Source organism: Delphinapterus leucas, chromosome 17 (assembly GCF_059928025.1).
Source record: "Delphinapterus leucas isolate spDelLeu-1000000601 "Yukka" chromosome 17, BTC_Dleu_Yukka2, whole genome shotgun sequence".
Taxonomy (NCBI): Eukaryota; Metazoa; Chordata; class Mammalia; order Artiodactyla; family Monodontidae; genus Delphinapterus; species Delphinapterus leucas.
The window spans coordinates 80,020,783-80,039,953 of NC_143145.1; the positions used below are offsets into that span (position 1 = coordinate 80,020,783).

Here is a 19,171-nt window from a genome sequence, read left to right on the forward strand (position 1 = left end):
CCTGGGCTTGTGTGGGGATGTGGGGATAATGGATGCAGAACCGGTCTAGTTACAGCAGCGAGGTCTCCAAGCAAAGTTTGGAAGCTGTGACAGCAGCTCTCAGTGGAACTGTAGTATCCTCACGGTTAACTTGTATTAATTCAGCCTTCAGGCTTGCTGAGAGGGAGAAATGGATAAAATAACCATTTCAGTCACCTAGGCGGCCCTCCCCGCCATTTTCCTGAATAAACCCACGTCCACACTTCTGTGAGTCTCACACGCTTATTGTAGAAACCAGTCGCCACGGAAGGTGTGACTCCAAGGGGTTTTAGCTTGACATCGATATAAATCTATTTGTTCTCCTTCAGAGACTAACCAGTAAGTTGGTGGCATTACAAGAGCATTGTGGTTATTTAAGCATCTCATCTTGGTGTTTTGTATTTATGAAATTTAACCGTTTTCCTGCCTATTTTACTTAAAAGGCAATTCTCCATTTCCAGTGCCAACAGAGGATTAGGGAAACAGATTCTATGAAAAATCTCCTCCTCCTTTGGGTATAGAGATGCAGTCAGAAAAAGAAGAAATTGGCATTGATTAAGTACCTTCTGCCTACTGGGCAATCTATGTACAATATTCGTTTATCAGCGCCATCCCTGTGAGGTAGATGATACCCTACTTTACAAAGGAATCGAGACTCCAGGAGTTCACTCCCTCGGTTCCCTCACTAGTAGCGCTGGAAGCCTGTATCTGAACCTAGGACAGCGCTGCGCTTTCATCCTTTCTCTGTCTATTCCTGTCCCGTCTCGGCTTCACCTTCACAACATTCATGCAGCTCATAGTTTTCTTAAAATAATTGCATCCTACTAATTAAATGAGTTATTCGATTATCAGTTTAAGTTGACATAATTATGACTTAATTTGTAAAAGAAAGCTAAACCTTTGTCTCTGAAGAAGATAGGTGGAGACATGGATTAGTCAATTTTGTATTTCAACATCATAAACTCACAGATGCTGTCATCATAAAGATCCTCAAGGTCAAAGGGGATTTTGTAAAGTTTAGCTGAGACACATGTCTTGTCCTTATAAATCAAATTTATTGCTGGGGAATATGCATACAAGACCTACAAATAAAAAATGCAGGAGCTTCCCTGGTGGCGCAGTGGTTGAGAGTCCGCCTGCCGATGCAGGGGACATGGGTTCGTGCGCTGGTCTGGGAAGATCCCACATGCCACGGAGCGGCTGAGCCCGTGAGCCATGGCCGCTGAGCCTGCACATCCAGAGCCTGTGCTCCGCAACGGGAGAGGCCACAGCAGTGAGAGGCCCGCATACCGCAAAAAAAAAAAAAAAAAAAAAAAAAGCAAGTGTTTAGTTGAAAGGCTTTTGTACTTGTGTCACTCACATTGAGATACCGTTTGTTTAATTCTTCTCTTTCTGGACTTGTAGGGCTTGGAAGTGTTTTGCACAGAAGATGATCTGTGTTCCGACGTCTACCTGAAGTTCTATGAACGTCAAGACCGAGATGACCTCTACTTTTACATTGCTACATACCTAGGTTTGGTGCTCACTCTTGATTGTATCTGTTCATGTGAAGGTGGTTCAACTCCCGAGTAACTGGGATGGGAAGTGAGAGGAGAGCAATTCTGTATCTGGAATCACCTCTCTGTGGTTCTACTTACTTCTTCTCCTCAGTAACTATAGTTAGCAGAATGGCATACTGAAAATTAAGGGAAATATAAATGAAATTTGGTAATAGTTCAATCCTGTGTTTTAAAAACTTTTGGTAAATATATTTAAATGTTTTTTTGTATCTTAACAACCCCCAAGTTGAATGGATTTTATAAGAATCCACCTAATTATTTTTATGTCCAGTCCTGTCTTATGTTAGTTTATGAAAACCAGGACTCAGTGTCTTCATGTGAGACAGTGAGTTACCCAGTCATGTGTCTGTGATCATTAATTGTGGTCTTAATCTCAAAGCCGGAAAACGGTACAAAAGGAACACAGGAACCTTCTATGCTCAGTATGGAACCGTGGGACTCAGTTTGCTTACAACTAATATTTCCTCAATCTTCCATGGGAAATGTGAATTTTCCCACTTTTATCAGAGAGAACACCTGTATTTTTCTTTTCAAGCATAAACATATTAAGTTGTATGGTTGAATTAAATTATTCTTGTTTTCAAAATTGCCAGATGACTAGAATGGAATTTTAAAAAATCAGTGTTGGGATTTTATTAATACCATCTTAGTTTGCTGTTCTTGTGTGCAGTGAAATCATTTATGAGATGTGTAGTGACTTACTCCCTTAGAAAAGAAGTTTTCTCTCAAGGAGGAATAGTTTATTTTCGATAAAGAACATATTTTACAGTAGGTTTGAGTTCATTTTTTTTTTCTTCTCACACTAAGCTGTTCAGTTTAACTTAGTGCTTAAGTATAGCTTTGGTATAAGTTTACTGTTATCTCCTGCCTCCTGATTTAATTTTTTTGCATTTAATTTTTCTAACTATAACAAGATGACAACAAAAAACTCAACTTTCATGGTGAGTCCTAAAATCTCAAGTCAAAAAACTTGCCATGGCCTAAAAGGTCTGCTTCTGTGAAGCGTCTGTTCTCTCTGAGTTCATTCCTGAGATTGTTCAGACTTTCTCTGAGACGTTCTGAGAGTGGGAAATCAGAGGATAAGTGTTTTGAGTTTTTAAGCCCTTTCCTGGTAGCTGATTAGAGAAGAAACTTGGCAAAGTATATAAGAATAAATATTGAATCAGCAAATGAGTTAGATAAGTTTGATGCAGCCAGTACAAAGCTGAAAGCAGAATTTTCTAAACAAAATAGAACAGTTGACTCATTTTACGGGTAAGTTATCACTGGTGCCACACCATCTGTGGTTCCATCTTTCCTGAGGTTATTTCTGGGGGCCCTTTCTGGTCCTTCTAGTTTGAGAATTCTGACAGATACTTGTTTTCTCCTTCAGCAGTTTCTATGCTTTTCCTGATTCCTCACTTGCTTAAATAATACGTAGTCAGTGACAAATTAGCCGTCGTGTACCCCGCTTCCAGATCTGAAAGAAAACTAAAAGATTGTTTCGTTTTACTTTCATAAGAAATGGAGGAAATGAGCTTTTACAGATGGTCATGGCTTCTTAAAGGCATTAAAACTCAAGCACGTTTGGAAGGATTCTTTGTTAGCACATATTGTAGACTATATATAAATATTGCAAATGTTACATATATTACCATGTCATATTTATGTATTTGCTCCATACTTTCATATTTGTTTTATATCATATATTTCATAGATGTGATATGTTTTATATCATATATTTAGTAGATATGTTTTATATCATACATTTAATAATTTCCCTTCTGGATCTTGGAGATGCTTGTTCATACTTGACAAACAACTCTTCAGTAAAAGCAAACTGTAGCCTACTTTTCTTGTTTTAAAATGTACTTTTCAAAAATGGGTTGAAGGGTCTACACTGAAAAGCCTCTGTAGCGCCTTCACATGCTGAGTGACCGCTGCCCGCACACGTGGAGCTCAGTGTGACCCGGGCCTGCCCTCACCTGTCCCCCCAGAGCACCACGTGGCGGAGCGCACGGCCGAGGGCTACACACTGCAGTGGCAGCGCGGGCTTCTGTCCAACTACCAGTACCTGCTGCACCTCAACACGCTGGCCGACCGCAGCTGCAACGACCTCTCCCAGTACCCCGTGTTCCCCTGGGTCGTCGGCGACTACAGCAGCTCCGAGCTGGGTGCGTGCCACAGAGCCGGGCTTTTAGAGCAAAGAACACATTCCCTCTTAGAACCACGTTGTGATTCGTGAACAGAGTAGAACCCGTTTGATTTTATTACTGACGATGGCCCATCTCCATGCCACGATACTGGATGGGTGTCATGGGAATTACGTGTGTTCTATATGTTTTCTCTACTGTGTCTGAATTTTTTTTAATTCTAAAAGTACTCACATACTTCTTGAAAGCCACACCCAGAAGACATGCATGGGATCTTCAGCCAGTGTTACCGCTGCTACCAATAAGTACTATGTTTTCAAATACTTAAGTTTTCACTTTGAAAATTGCGCCTCAGGTTACCATATTATTTTTCAATTCACATGAAAACATGTGATTACCAAACGTAATAGCTGTTCATTAAAGAACACTTAGAAAGTACTGAAACACTCAGAGAAGGAAATAAGTCTCATCAGTAATTACAGTACCGAGAGAGAACCATTTTAACTTTGTGGTATATATACTTCTTTCTGTCTCTCAAATTATTTTACCAAAAATGTGATTGTACTGTAATTTTATTTTGTAATGTCTTAAAATTAGATATTATGAACACTGAATTACTTTTGACAGTTCACTGATTGCACCCTTGTAGTTGAAAGAGGTAACAGATTTTTCTAGGAATATAATTTATTTATCTGATAATATTCAGGTCCCCAGTTCTCAAATTATGCTGTTATCACAGAATAATAATATTCACTATAATTCAAACTTAAAAAGTAAATTTTGGTAGAATAATGGCTTTTGAAATTTATTTTTCGTTGTTGTTTTACTTGGAATATAGTTTTTTTTGTCAGTAGGTCTTCAAATTCTAACCTTTACAGCTGTATTAATAGTCATCAGATATTAATTCTAATGGATCTGTCTCAATTTTTAAAAAGCTATTTATTATTTGGAAATAAATGTGTGCATGTGAATTCATTCAGGGAGATAATGTTATTAAGGGTAAGCTTGTTTGCTTTATTTGTTGTAATTTTTAAAAATTGATTTCTTTTATAGATCTGTCAAATCCAGGAACCTTCCGGGATCTCAGTAAGCCAGTAGGGGCCCTCAACAAGGAACGTCTGGAGAGGCTGCTGGTATGTGGACTCAGGGATTCCTGGTGTCTAAGCAACCCGGGAGCCTTGGCATATGTTTTGTTTGATTGTTTTTGTTGGTTTTTTTAAATTTACTCTGTGGCCACACCACACAGCACGTGGGATCTTAGTTTCCTGACCAGGGATTGAACCCCCTTCCCCTGTGTTTTTATAGTACCTGAAACTCGTTTCTTCAAGACTTAGGGGAAGTATATCTGGAGAGACGGAAGTTTCTGAGCGTATTCTCTCTCCCTCTGCCCGCTGCCTTCCTTCCCCTGTGAATTTAGCGGCTCACCATCTGCATTTCTGCTTACAATTCAGGAGGTAGGAAGCTGAGCCGATCACAGGTTTACCCATTTATTTTCACGAAGGTGTTCTCTGGTGAACTGCACAAGTGATGCATAAAATTTCTTCTTTTCAGTCCTGCTCCGGCAGACATTGTTACCATGAGGCCAAGAACACCAAGATACTTGTTGCAAGAATGCTGTGTTTACTCAGATTTCCCCCCCTTTTTTTTTTTTAATTTTTATTTATTTATTTGCGGTACGCGGGCCTCTCACCGTTGTGGCCTCTCCCGTTGCGGAGCACAGGATCCGGACGCGCAGGCTCAGCGGCCATGGCTCACGGGCCCAGCCGCTCCGCAGCATGTGGGATCTTCCCGGACCGGGGCACGAACCCGTGTCCCCTGCATCGGCAGGCGGACTCTCGACCACTGCGCCACCAGGGAAGCCCCCCCCCCTCTTTTTTATCTTCTCCTTTTCCTCTTTAGGAGAGAAATTAGGGGCTAGAATGTGTCCAGGCCACGATTTCCTTAGGCTTTTACTACTGGAGTCGGTTATTGTCTTCACAGCCAGCGCTCAGCAGGACTTTTTCTCCCTGTGTTGTAGACACGCTACCAGGAGATGCCGGAGCCCAAGTTCATGTACGGCAGCCACTACTCCTCCCCGGGCTACGTGCTGTTTTATCTGGTCAGGATTGGTAAGACTCCTCGCCGTCTCTCCCAGGGACACGTTATTTCACGTGGACTCTTCAGTGGTTTTGTGATCTTGCTTAACTCTGACTTTTTTCCCCTCTAGCACCAGAGTATATGCTGTGTCTGCAGAACGGAAGATTCGACAACGCAGACAGAATGTTCAACAGGTTCGGCATAAATGCCTCACTTAGCACTTTTTAAACTTTCTCGTTATGCATATGCAATACGTTCTTTTCAAAAAACCAGATTTAAACAAAAATGGAAGGAAATGAAAAACACCACTACAGTAATTGTTGTATGTATTCCTCTCGGGCTTTGTGTAGTCGTGTGTGTGTGTAAATGTGAGAACATATTTTATTTTTTAACATCTTTTCTTTTCTTTTTGATATTTGTTCAATTGTGTAAGTATTATATATATATTTTTAACATCTTCATTGGAGTATAACTGCTTTACAATGTTGTGTTAGTTGCTGCTGTATAACAAAGTGAATCAGCTATACATATACATATATCCCCATATCCTCTCCCTCTTGCGTCTCCCTCCCACCCTCCCTATCCCACCCCTCTAGGTGGTCACACAGCACCGAGCTGATCTCCCTGTGCTATGCGGCTGCTTCCCACTAGCTAGCTATTTTACATTTGGTAGTGTATATATGTCCATGCCACTCTCTCACTTCATCCCAGCTTACCCTTCTCCCTCCCCATGTCCTCAAGTCCATTCTCTACATCTGCGTCTTTATTCCTGTCCTGCCCCTAGGTTCTTCATAACCATTTCTTTTTTTTTAGATTCCATATATATGTGTTAGCATACGGTATTTGTTTTTCTCTTTCTGACTGACTTCACTCTGTATGACAGACTCTAGGTCCATCTACCTCACTACAAATAACTCAGTTTTGTTCCCTTTTATGGCTGAGTAATATTCCATTGTATATATGTACCACATCTTCTTTATCCATTCATCTGTTGATGGACACTTTGGTTGCTTCCATGTCCTGGCTATTGTAAATAGAGCTGCAATGAATATTGTGGTACATGACTCTTTTTGAATTATGGTTTTCTCAGGGTATATGCCCAGTAGTGGGATTGCTGGGTCATATGGGAGTTCTATTTGTAGTTTTTTAAGGAACCTCCATACTGTTCTCCATAGTGGCTGTATCAATTTACATTCCCACCAACAGTGCAAGAGGGTTCCCTTTTCTCCACACCCTCTCCAGCATTTATTGTCTATAGATTTTTTGATGATGGCCATTCTGACCGGTGTGAGGTGATACCTCTTTGTAGTTTTGATTTGCATTTCTCTAATGATTAGTGATGGAGAACATATTTTAAATACAGTATTGTTGTCCTGCCTTTTGTATTTTATAGCCTTTTATTAGATCTTAAAGTTTTCCCCGTATTATTGGATGTTCTTCAAAACGGTGATTTTTTTTAAATTAATGTATCACATCCTAACATATGCCATAATTTAACTATTTTAACTGTTTCTCTATGGTTGGACACCTAGGCTGTTTCCAACATTTCATTATTCTAAATAATCTTGCTATGAATTGAATACAATCCCTGTCAGTGTCTAAATAATTATTTTTATTATAAAGGTAATCTTTTCTTAGCCCCAAAAATCAGAATATGAAGAAGAAAATAAATTTCAGGTGGCACCTGACCACACTGAGATAACACTCATTGTTCATCTTTTGGTCTGTGTCTTTCCAGTCTTTTTCTAAGCTCTGCACATGTCTGTTTATAATCCCTTTTTGAAATGAGCCCTTAAAATAACTGCTGATTTTTCATGTTTAAGCACCTGCCTCGAGTGGCCCTTCGATGAGGCCATGTATGGGGGAGGTCCCTGGCCTGGACTTGGGGACACCCCCCAGGTCCATATCCCGACTCCTTGCTCACTCCCTATGTGGGCCCAGAGTTTTCTGTGAATCCCCAGTATCCACATGAGCTCCTCTGATGGGGTAGCTCATGTGAATATTGGGGATTATGGATGAATGAGCGAGATGATGTCGTTTAGGTAAAGTGTAGAATAGCACCCAGGCGCCTAGAAAGTGCTGCTGTTGCTGTTTCCATTCCCTAGATTTAAAATCAGTTGAATTTTTTTTTTTTCATATTTAGTATTGCAGAAACTTGGAAAAACTGTTTGGATGGTGCAACTGATTTTAAAGAGGTAAGCAGTTACCAAGCCAATGATTCACTGGGCTTGTGGTTTGTAACTGCTTTAAAAAATGTTTGTTACTGTTCTTTTTTTTTTCTTCCCCTGAAACTTTCAGCTGATTCCGGAATTCTATGGTGATGATGTCAGCTTTTTAGTCAATAGTCTGAAGCTGGATTTGGGAAAGAGACAAGGAGGGCAGATGGTTGATGACGTAGAACTCCCCCCTTGGGCACGGAGTGAGTACCACCTTGGAAGTATTGAATTATAGAAATTCTCTACTTAGTCGTGCAATTTCAGTATTATTATTTAGTTGCTTAGATTTTTCAAATAACAGTATAATCCTCTACCTAAATGAGATGGTAAAGTCTTATTCCAAATTGTAAGTATTCTATGAGTCTGTGATGTAAAACCATTATTATGCATTCGAGAGAGCTAAGTGTTGTAAAAATGGTTTTTGCCTCTCCGCCCAACCCCCAAAATTTATATTTTATATGATTGGGGGGAGACTCATTAAGAAATATGTCCCTCGTGCCTGTCCCAGAAGCTCTGTCTGCATATGGATAGATGAAAGGAATGGGGTGTTTTGATCGAGTCTAACCTACTAGGTCCCGAGGACTTTCTCCAGAAGAGCAGAGACGCACTGGAAAGCGATTACGTGTCAGAGCACCTTCACGAGTGGATCGATCTCGTGTTTGGCTACAAGCAGAAGGGGAGGGATGCTGTTGGAGCCCACAATGGTGTGTAACAGTCACTGAAACTCCGTTTAGCGTTGGATGGAAACAAAAGCAACCCCCAAACTGAGCTCAGAGCAGCTTATTTCCTTAGCAGAAGCATCTTGTCTCAGCGGACGGTGCCTCCTGGCTCAGCGACCCCAGACTAGATACTGAATAAAAGGCGGGAGAGAAAGTGCTTTTGTCTAAAAATACCCGCTTCGCCACGGTCCCAAGAGGTCTTGTGCTAGAGTCTTCTAATTTCAGCATGTGCTCTCCATCCCATTCCATCACTTTTACTGAAGCTCCATCAGAGTAGGATGGGACGGTGGCCTTGCTTCCCACGAAGGCCCCAGAGTGTCTTTGGGACTGAGTGGAGGGAAGCCCGCGGTCGCCCTCTCCTCTTCGGGGCCGGTTCTTCCTCTGCCGGGCTTCTCAGCGTTGGCGATGGGGATGGGTGTGGACCTGACCCCTCACATGCCACACAGGGTGCTTTGCGCTCTCCTGGGGAGAGGCGTGCTGACCGAGAAGCACACTGAGGTAGCAGACCATCCCACGGCCAGTTGGATCGCTGCTCAGAAAAGATAATAGTTCAGCTTGATATTTACCCAAGCTGGACATTATCAGGCTGTTTCGCAAAGTGAAAATCAGTTTCTTTGAATAATAGTTTAAAGTTGTTGAGTTTTTAAAATAGAGTGTATATTAAAACAGAACAGTACATGTTTCAATAGTGTTTTGCATTTCTTTTTTTTCAGTGTTTCATCCCCTGACCTACGAAGGAGGTGTCGACTTGAACAGGTATTTATATGTCAGTAAGGAGTTTCGACTTGAGTACAAATGATCTCTTTGTGTAAATGATTCGTGCAGTTATTTGATGATATTAAGGTATGGAAATGTTACAGTGAATTACGGCTTGCTTTCACCACTGTGTAAATTACCGAGCCTCAGAAATTAAAGATGTGTGATACGGTCTAGACAGTCCCGGCATGTAGCGTCTATTACTGTTTGAGGGTTAATCTCTCTCCTGTTGAATGCACAAATTTCAAGTGATACAGGTCAAGGAGCTTGCACCTAGAGGTCACCACATGGTTTGTGTTCTGTCCTAAAGCATTGAGGACCCTGATGAGAAGGTAGCCATGCTCACCCAGATCTTGGAGTTTGGGCAGACACCAAAGCAGCTCTTTGTGACACCGCATCCTCGAAGGATCACCCCAAAGTTTAAAAGCTTGTCCCAGCCCTCCAGTTATAATGCTTCCACGGCAGATACTCCAGGTAAATTTTGAAAAGAGAATAAACAATGTGAGCACCTTCTGTTTCTCTTTTCTGATTAAGACGTTTCTGAGGATTCTGGAGAGAAGACCAATCATGAACCCTGGGCAGCTTAGAGATGATTCTGTTTTACTGTCTCACTGCATTTCTCCTGCAAACAACCAAATCTTTTCTGTTTTTATATTTGTTGTTTTGTTGTTATGCTGTTGTTTTGTTTGTTTTAACTTTTGACCTTAAAGGAAATCAAATCACTTTTACTTTCTGGTAATTTAAAGAGACTTGGCAGTATTTTTCATTGTTGCTGTTATGTTCTTTCTTTTCTGAGGTTTGCCCAGCTGGTGTTTGATTCTTAGCCATTCTTGTGTTCTTGTTGATCCGCCCTGCCGTGACTGCTGTAGCAGTCCCCGTTGCCCTGCTCATTCCTGCTCTTTCCCAGGAACGACTTCCAGCGTCCTGACTCTCCTCTTCTACCCCGACACGCAGATCTTGAATTCGGGGTGCTCTGTTTTCTTCATTTCTGTTTCCTTATTCAGTCATTTGACAGACATTTACAGAGTGTCTATGCCAGGTGCTAAAATGAACTTGACTCTGTGTCACATCTGGTATTTGGAAAGGGAGGAGAAGGTGCTCCCCTTCATCCAGTTTTCCACGTTTTACATTTTACATAAGACAGCCTCAGACCCCCAGGCTCCCAGGAGTCTGACACTGTATGGAACCTCGGGAGCAAAGTCGCTGGATTTCTCATTTTCTCCCACTCTGCGCTCTGTCCCAGGAGTTTCCAGGCTTCTTTGGCCACACAGCTGGGCCTCTCGCGGTCACGCGACCCAGGGCTGGCCAGCAGCGCGTCTCTGGGGTTAAGTCATGAAGACTGGAGATTGTCTCGTGATGCCCTTAAACCCGTGCTGCTCTGCTTAGTCACCAGGCCCACCCACGAGGATTATCTTAAAAGGGAAATTGTTCCAGCCTTTCTTAAAACAGAAGTGAAGGGACTGCTTAGCTAGTCCTGTTCAGGAGCGCGGTAGTAATTGGTTTCATCTCTTCTTCCTCTGTCTGGAAACCAAAAGCAAACGGCAGTGTTCTTAGGGAACTGTCAGGTTTATACAAAGATTGCTGACAAGGAAATGGTTACTCAGGGTCATAGTTTCTGAAGTTCCCAATTTAGGGGCGGAGTGAAAACTCTGCAAACATTGATAGAAGTATACAAAGACCCGCAGTATTCAAAGATACTTTAATCTTTCTCCAAATGATTGCTGTTTTATTTCGATGATGCACCTCATTCTTCTCCCTTGACTAACATGGACCTTTTGAAGCAGTTCTGTTTCAGTGGACGTTTTGCTTTCTTGGTTATTTGATTTTAATAGAAAATCTTGTGCCTCTGACGCTTGTCGTCGCCGACACTGGTCAGAAATTTAGCTGACGGAGCTGCCATTTAACGTAGTCTCTCCAGGTGAGGAGTCTTTTGAAGACCTGACCGAAGAAAGCAGAACGCTGGCCTGGAGTAACATCACGCGACTGCAGCTCCACGAGCAGCACAAAATCCACAAAGAGTAAGAACGTCTCGGCCGCGGCTTCGCACATGCCGGGGTCTTGGCCTGGGGGTCTTGATTGGTTTTAATCCCCCTAAACTGTCCACAGTAGTGAACAGCCACCAGGGGTCAGTGTGGCATGGGAAAGCATGGCACAAAATGGGTGTGTGTCATTTCTGCTGTCGGTCATTCTAGAGCACGGGATGGGGTCTGCAGACAGCAGGCAGCTGTGTGCCTCTCAGAGAAGTACACGGCCCCTCCAGTCCTTGATGGTGGGAACCTTCGGGGAGGAACAGGATATGTCTTACCCACGTGTTGCATTTACTGATACTGTCAGGGAAAATGTATCTTTTTTAAAACATGGTAACAGATATGTGTGTTATACACACAGAGAGAACATTGCAAAGTTCATTGCAGCACTCTTTACAGTAGCCGGGACATGGAAGCAACCTAAGTGTCCATCGACAGATGAATGGATAAAGAAGATGTGGCACATATAGACGATGGAATATTACTCAGCCATAAAAAGAAATGACATTATTTGTAGTGAGGTGGACGGACCTAGAGTCTGTCGTACAGAGTGAAGTAAGTCAGAAAGAGAAAAACAAATACCGTATGCTAACGCATATATATGGAATCTAAAAAAAAAATAAAAGGTTCTGATGAACCTAGTTGCAGGGCAGGAATAAAGACTCAGACGTAGGAAATGGACTTGAGGACATGGGGTGGGAGGGCGAAGTGAGAGTAACATCAATGTATATACACTACTGAATGTAAAACAGTTGGCTGGTGGGAAGCAGCCGCATAGCACAGGGAGATCAGCTCGGTGCTTTGTGATGACCTAGAGGGGTGGGATAGGGAGGGTGGGAGGGAGGCTCAAGAGGGAGGGGATACGGGGTCATGTGTATGCATATGGCTGATTTGCTTTGTTGTGCAACAGAAACACAGTGTTGTGAAGCAATTATACTCTAATAAAGATCTATTAAAAAAACTAACAAACCTTTTCTTCCCCAAAATCAGGCTTGCTGTTGGCCCTAGAGGGGTCATGAGTGTCCCTGGTCCCCTGTCTGCAGGGCTAGTGATGGACTTTGGTGGGAAGGCTGGGGAAGCACTGACCTTGCTGACCCATCCTGTTCCAGAAAAGAAAACTCAGGGCCAGGGACGAGGCCCATTGTTCTGCTCCAGGGCCACCGACGTCCTGTCTGACGTTTGATATCACGTACACTTGGTCATGGGTGGAACGGAACGGGCCGGTCCCCGTCTGATCGGTGGCTCCAAATCAGAGCACAGCCTCCTGCAAAGCAACCCAGAGTCCCGCCTTACTTGTTATAACAACGGCTTTCCTTTGTCACCTTCTCTAAACGGCATGTAGAAAGGGGCCTTGTCACCCGAGGCAGTTGAAGACATGAGTGAACCTTTAAGAGGATGTGCGGGGACTGATACCAGTCAGGGTCCTTGGCCTCCTTAATCAATAGAAATTGATAAGAGGCCAGACAGGAGATTCAGGCAGGGCTTTATCGGGGCTCCTGCTGCCGTGGGGGGAGGGGAGTGAGAACAAACAGCAGGTGCCCTTGTTGGGCCCACGAGGCAGTGGCGAGCTGGTCCCCTCTTTGGGGTGAGGGCAGGGGTGTGTCCAGGGGTCGGCTGGAGCGGGGCTTAGGTGGCGTGCCCACCCCTTGGGTGGTGGTGTGTGCAGGGGGCTCGGGCAGTGCCCTGCTTTTGCTCCCAGCTCTTCAGAAGTGGCAGTTGGGTTTTTTGGTCTTTTTGTATCTTGCTGCCCATAATTTGCCCCAGCTGCGCACGCACGCAGTTATTTTCAGTTCCTTATAGTTTCACAATTTCTTTGTGTATCTGTTGCCGGAGGAGGCGTTTGTCCGGGTGCAGGCACTGTGGCAAAGGGTCCCCGGTTCCAGCCTGCTTCAGGACCAGACGGTGACATCGTCACTGGTCAGATGCTAAGTGATGAAGCGAGTGCAGTTGACTGCTCGGGGGGCGTCAGTGGTTTGGGTGGCGGTCACCTAGCGTTACTGGTTATCCAGGGGGCAGACGTGGGCAGGCAGCCTTCGTGCAGGGCGGCCGGGAGCTAAGGGTCGGGGTGTTTTCCAGCTGCAGGCGTTGTCAGGACAGAATTAGGAGTTGCCAAGCCATGACTTGCTAACGCCTGGTGGAAGGTGGGACAGGTCCCGCAGAACGAGCTGTGACGAAAACGATGACAGACACTTGGGCTGAATTAAATCAAGGCCTTGAAGGAGACCGGTCTCCTAGCACGTGGTTGATGGTAATTTATGAAACCTTGTTTTCCAACAGGGCAGTCACTGGAATAGCAGTCTCTCGCAGTGGGTCGTCTGTCTTTACAACCTCACAAGGTAGGTTTTCCTATCTGAAAGGGGGGTTACCGGGAATCACAAATGTCCAAGTTTCCTGACTCGGTCCAGGACTGTACCTTCGTGTGCTGCCTCCACGTGAAATAAATTTTGAGCAGTTAGTTTGTTGTGCATTGCGTAACATTCCACTGTGATGAGCCAAAAACAGTAATGAAAAATGCCTCCCTGTTGCTGATAAGGTTTCCCAGGATTTGGGGCGGGCGAGAGCGTGTGCTGGGACCTTTCCCGCCCTGAGGGCCGAGCCACACACGGGGCGTCGCCGGCACAGGGCACACGTGCTGTCAGCTTTTCACGTTCGTCACTGGGTGTGTGCTTCTGGGTGTGGACTGGAGGATTTAGCTCGAAATCTAATTCACACACACATTGTTAATGTCTTACACGTTACCAAAGTCACGCAGAAGCCCTGCAGTGGCTGGTTGATGGGACTTGTAACTAGCTTGATGACACACTGGAACTTCACTGTTTTGATCCTACAAAAGGGCTAAGCGTCAAGCCTCTGCTGGCAGCCACAGCGCTGCCCTTCCTGGCCGTCTACACCATAAGTCGTCGTTTATCTCGTCCCCGTCCCGTTTGAAGCGTGCTGACAGGCGCGCCGGGGGCAGCGGAGATGAGAAGCGAGTAGCTTAGCTGCCTGGTTTGGACAGAGTTCGTACCTGGCTGTGAGTGGCTGGCTACTGGCGCTTTGGTCGTTATTGTAGGAAATTCTGCTTTTCATCCATTAAGTTAAGGAAAGGTGCTGTCCAACCGCACACCTCCGGGTAAATCAGAGTTACTGCTCTCAGATTCTGGGATCGTGGCTTCACATCCGTAGCGTCCTTCCTTTCTCTTTCGAATATGATCTCAGATTGCGTGAAACAGTTTTCCACAAAGCACAGAAAATGATCCCACTGTGGACCAAGGTTGGCTCACATGGGGCGTACACACGGGGCCACTCCAGGGTCACCGAGACGACGACGCGGTGGCACGAGTGAGCAGTCGCGCTTTGCCAGGGTTCCTGCCGGTGCTACCACCCGAGACGAGACCCTGACCTGTTAGCAAAGCCGGCATTCTTGGCTGGATTTGTCTGTCATGGTTTGTTAAATCCCCCTGTTCCCTGTACTGGTCTGACCTTGTAAACCGTGAGTTTTACGAGCATCAGGGCTTTAACCCTCTGAGGCTTATTAAGCCTAGCACTTGTTTGTGAACTTGCCAGATAAGGGGGCACGGGGGATTCTTTTCAGTCAAAAGCTTTTGGGTTTTTTTTTTCTGTTTCTTCACCGTTAATAACTCACGTTGCTGATCTATATGCATTTTTGTTTACATCTGCATTACTGACTTACGTATACCCTGACGATCACCCCAGAGTTACGGTTCTTCCTCAGAGGTGGTGTGTGTCCAGGCTTATGGGTGACCCCACGGGTGACCCCCTCACCTGGGGGACCAGCTCTCAGCAGCCTCTGACGTGATTACCTCTAGTACGAGAGGGAACCTCTGATTTTGAGAAAAGCAGCTTTACACACCAGGCTGGCTGACTGTTTTCTGTAGGACGCCCCAGTGCACGTCTGCGTGTTGGTGTTGGCAAAAATTAGGTGGAAATATTAGATTTTACTATACAGAAGACATTATTTGAAGCTCATCTGACCTTTTATCTATCATGCTGTATGTTTTCAAATTAGGAACCGTAATGTTACATATTGCAGATATGGGATGTTTGGAGCACATTGTAATTTGCAGTCTTGTCACTTAAGAGGTTTACCTTGATGCACTTCTAAAAGCTTCTGTTAGGCAAGGAAATTAAGAGCTTGGACATTGTAATCTCTAGTTTATTATTATTTAGAAAGTTAGTGCTTCTCTTCCATAAATGGTCATGCCCTACAAGGATATCACACCATAATTGGGCTATGTGAAAAGAAAAACATTGCCCAAATCTTTTTTTCTTTAATATTAAAATTGCTCTTTTCTTCCTCTTTAGCTTCTGTCAGTAATTAGGCTTAAATCTGCCTTCGGTCATGGCTTTAAGTTGACCTCCTTGTTGTGGAGCCGCAGATCATAGAATTCCACAGACCGTAGCGTCCTCGTCGGGGACATGACCCTCGGTCACCTCGCCTGTTACCTCTGCGTGTGCTGGTCATCTGTAAGGGTCAGGAAATCTTTCTTATATGTTTGCTTTGTCATTATTAAATTAGATTCCACCTTGAAGATGTTTTCCAAAGAATCCAAGATGCTACAAAGAAGTATATCATTTTCAAATATGGTGAGTTCATTTTAATTTCACATCAGTGTTACGGTGGAATTTCATGTAGCAGTTTGTTTTATATACACGCATATATGAGTTTGTTTCTTCCCAAACAATCGGGCTTATTTCTGTTCAGAATGCCTTAGATAGATTCCTTCTAAACTAGAAACTTTTTCAGGCTGCCTCTTTCTCATGTTATCGTGGTTTTATCTGTAACCTAAAAAGTAGAATTCTCCTTAGTAAATCTTGCCTTTTTTGGAACTGTCAGACTAAATGTCTGTGTGCTGCTTACATAACTTAATGCATTTCTGAGTTGATAGGATACCTAATACTAGAAAATCAGTTCTTCTGAAAACATACATTTTATTGTTAATGTAAAGCATCTGAAAGATTCTGAAATTCCCTAAAGACTTTTGGAAGCTTTCCTTCCCCACCTGAGTCTTGTAACCCCAGAGCCGGTGTTTGGATTCTTGAGGACAGTCCCCACCTGCACCCCTCGCGCCTCACTCTGATGTGAGTAGGGGTCCCTCAGCCCAGCGCAGTGAGGACCGTCAGGCTAGGTCCTCATGCACACGACACCCTTTTGACTTTCCTACATTTGGGAAGAAACTAGGCATCTGGAATTAGCCAGATGAAAAGAAACTTCATGAATGTGAGGAAGGCCAACAGTGAACGGAATTTGAGCATGAATTTTGGGGGGAACCTGTAAGATAGCTTTACCCCATTAAGGATTCACTAAGTTTTGTAAATTATTAATGTTGGATCATTTGTATTTCAGGCTTTATCATCGTGTTTACTTTTACCAGGAGATGCCACTGTCGTAAGCTCTTCGTGGGATAACAATGTGTATGTATCTGCGCGGGCCCCTTCGCGATTCCACACGCAGTGCAGCTCCCTGTGTGGACGTGAAGCAGGAGAGGGCGGATCTCCCGTTGTTTGCAAAAGGGAACACATGAGGACAGTTGGGTTTGGATGCGATTATCTGAATCTAGTAATTTCTCCAGTCGGACTCTATTTTCCTCTAAGTTTTTAAATTGAGGTGAAAACACAGATGAGCCAGACCTGGAAATTTCTAGTTTTAAATTCACATTTTGAGTATTTGGTTTAATAACATGAGAACAAGTAACTGGTAATTCCAGTGGGCCTTAATAAGTATAGAATTAAATGACCTAAAGTTTCTTGAAAATGTATTTAAGAGTCTTAACATTAAGCTGGAATGCTGTCTTAATAGCTCTCGTTATCTTTTATGTTAGCTATTTTTACTCCATTGCATTTGGAAGACGCCAAGACACATTAATGGGACACGATGATGCTGTTAGTAAGATCTGTTGGCATGACAACAGGCTGTATTCTGCGTCATGGGACTCTACTGTGAAGGTTTATATACAATTTCTAAATTAAAATGTTTGGATAATACAAATATTATAAGCCATTCAGCTCCCTGCTGTTGATGTGTTGTCACTTTTTCACGAAGTGTGAGTGACGTATAAGGACGTGGAAGGTTATTGCCCGTGTTTAGTGTGTGCACATCTTAATATAAGAGGACGTTTTCCTGAGTTTGTCCTGTGTGTTCCGCTGGGGGTTGGGTGGTTCATTAGACAGTGGACTTAGAGGGAAACATACAGCAGCCCCTCTTACCTCACGCAGCTACGGAACTAGCAGTTGATCAGTAAATATCAAGTTAAAGTGGAGAATCATTGTAAGGCAAGACAATGTATTTAAAGTCAGAACACAGAAACACACAGTCCTTCACCATTATTGACGTAGGACCATACTTGGCCTTTTCTTTGGAATTCTGCACGACTTTACTGCATAAACCGCAGCAGTATTCATCCTCTTTGGTTTCCAATTTGCATTTATATAAACAGAAAGCAAGAACCTAAAACCATTAGAATTTCTTCAAGACGTTTTCATCATTTCTGTGCCCCCGCCCCTGAGGGGGACATTATTGTAGGTAAGTTTTCTTGCCTACGTGTGATTTCAGTAAATTTTTTGGGGGACTTGCCTTTTTGAGTTTTCTCAAAACCTTAATAGACACAACACTTCCGCACTCTGATTTCTTTAGTTCACCCAATACTTAAGTCACAGCAGCAAGTGCAAGAGACGGAAGCAGACACGGGTACAGCAGACTCTCGGGAAGCACGTGGTGGCGGGAATAAAAGCTCAGGCATGTGGCAGAGGGACCAAGCCTCACGACATTTCATTTTGTCGGCAGCTGGGGAGTTGGTCAGTCAGGAGAGTTTTTCCTGCACGTGTTAGAAATGCTTTTATAGTGTTTGCAGCTACCTTCTGCAATGGGTCCCGTCCTAGGTGTGGTCCGGGGTTCCTGCAGAGATGCCAGGCTCCAGGAGACACCAATTTGACCTGCTGGCCGAGCTGGAGCACGATGTCAGCGTGAGTACCGGCAACAGAGCTGCACGGGAGCCCAGCTGACCCGTCCGGGGTGGTGGAGGTTCTTGGCTTCACTTGTGTGTTTACGATCTTTTGCTTTGCTTATTATTTTGCTCATCGGAGGGGAGAGCACAGGCAAACTCTCAGCTCGTTTCTTGGAGCTCTTTGGGCTTCCAAGTCGTCTTTGTCTCTTTTCCCCCAGTTTGCTGTTTCTTTGAGAATTAGCTACCGTCCAGCTAGACTTCCAAAAGACCAGTGTCTGAGCACGATGTTGAATACCTGGTATCCTCACACTATCGGGGCAACTAGATGTGTTTTCTGACACCAAGGGTGGAAAGGGGGCCCTCTGTCTAGGGTGAGGACACCAACCTGTCTGCATGGTGCGTGCAGCGGGCGCACACAAGGCTGGCACCGCGTCCTGTTCACCCGCTCTGTCTCCACGAGGTCACGGCTGCATCTCCTGCCGTGGCCTGCGGTACTACTGCCTTTCCTCTGAGGTTGTGAACTGGTGCCGAATCTGCATGGTCAGCAGACTGACTGGGGTTGAGACATATTATTTACTGTGTAGTTCAAGAAGGGCGTGCGAGGATAACCCTGAGAGATGCCCGCCTCCCCAGGTGATCGTGGAGCCGCTGTGCTTCGGGCAGTCCGGCACCCTGCTACCACTTATTACTCATGGAGTTGTCATTCTGAGACTGTCAATTTTAG

General features: G+C 44.1%; 1 protein-coding gene across 8 annotated transcripts in view; it reads left to right on the plus strand.

The window, feature by feature from the left end:
- Window positions 1-19,171, plus strand: part of NSMAF (neutral sphingomyelinase activation associated factor) — a 64,888-nt gene that overhangs the window by 42,382 nt on the left and 3,335 nt on the right. For 6 of the 8 annotated variants that reach the window (XR_016388560.1, XM_089899131.1, XM_089899129.1 and 3 more), the window contains exons 12-27: window positions 1,423-1,531; window positions 3,554-3,730; window positions 4,763-4,842; window positions 5,727-5,817; window positions 5,916-5,979; window positions 7,929-7,980; window positions 8,084-8,204; window positions 8,574-8,705; window positions 9,434-9,476; window positions 9,787-9,950; window positions 11,386-11,494; window positions 13,781-13,839; window positions 16,023-16,090; window positions 16,851-16,918; window positions 17,326-17,449; window positions 18,383-18,466. Coding sequence is in view for 7 of the 8 variants with exons in the window: in XM_089899131.1 (XP_089755257.1) it covers window positions 1,423-1,531; window positions 3,554-3,730; window positions 4,763-4,842; window positions 5,727-5,817; window positions 5,916-5,979; window positions 7,929-7,980; window positions 8,084-8,204; window positions 8,574-8,705; window positions 9,434-9,476; window positions 9,787-9,950; window positions 11,386-11,494; window positions 13,781-13,839; window positions 16,023-16,090; window positions 16,851-16,918; window positions 17,326-17,449; window positions 18,383-18,466 (1,545 nt within the window). In the remaining variant the exon portion in view is untranslated. The remainder of the gene's footprint in view (window positions 1-1,422; window positions 1,532-3,553; window positions 3,731-4,762; window positions 4,843-5,726; window positions 5,818-5,915; window positions 5,980-7,928; window positions 7,981-8,083; window positions 8,205-8,573; window positions 8,706-9,433; window positions 9,477-9,786; window positions 9,951-11,385; window positions 11,495-13,780; window positions 13,840-16,022; window positions 16,091-16,850; window positions 16,919-17,325; window positions 17,450-18,382; window positions 18,467-19,171) is intronic. The other 2 variants (XM_089899130.1, XM_089899133.1) reach the window with 1 other exon arrangement.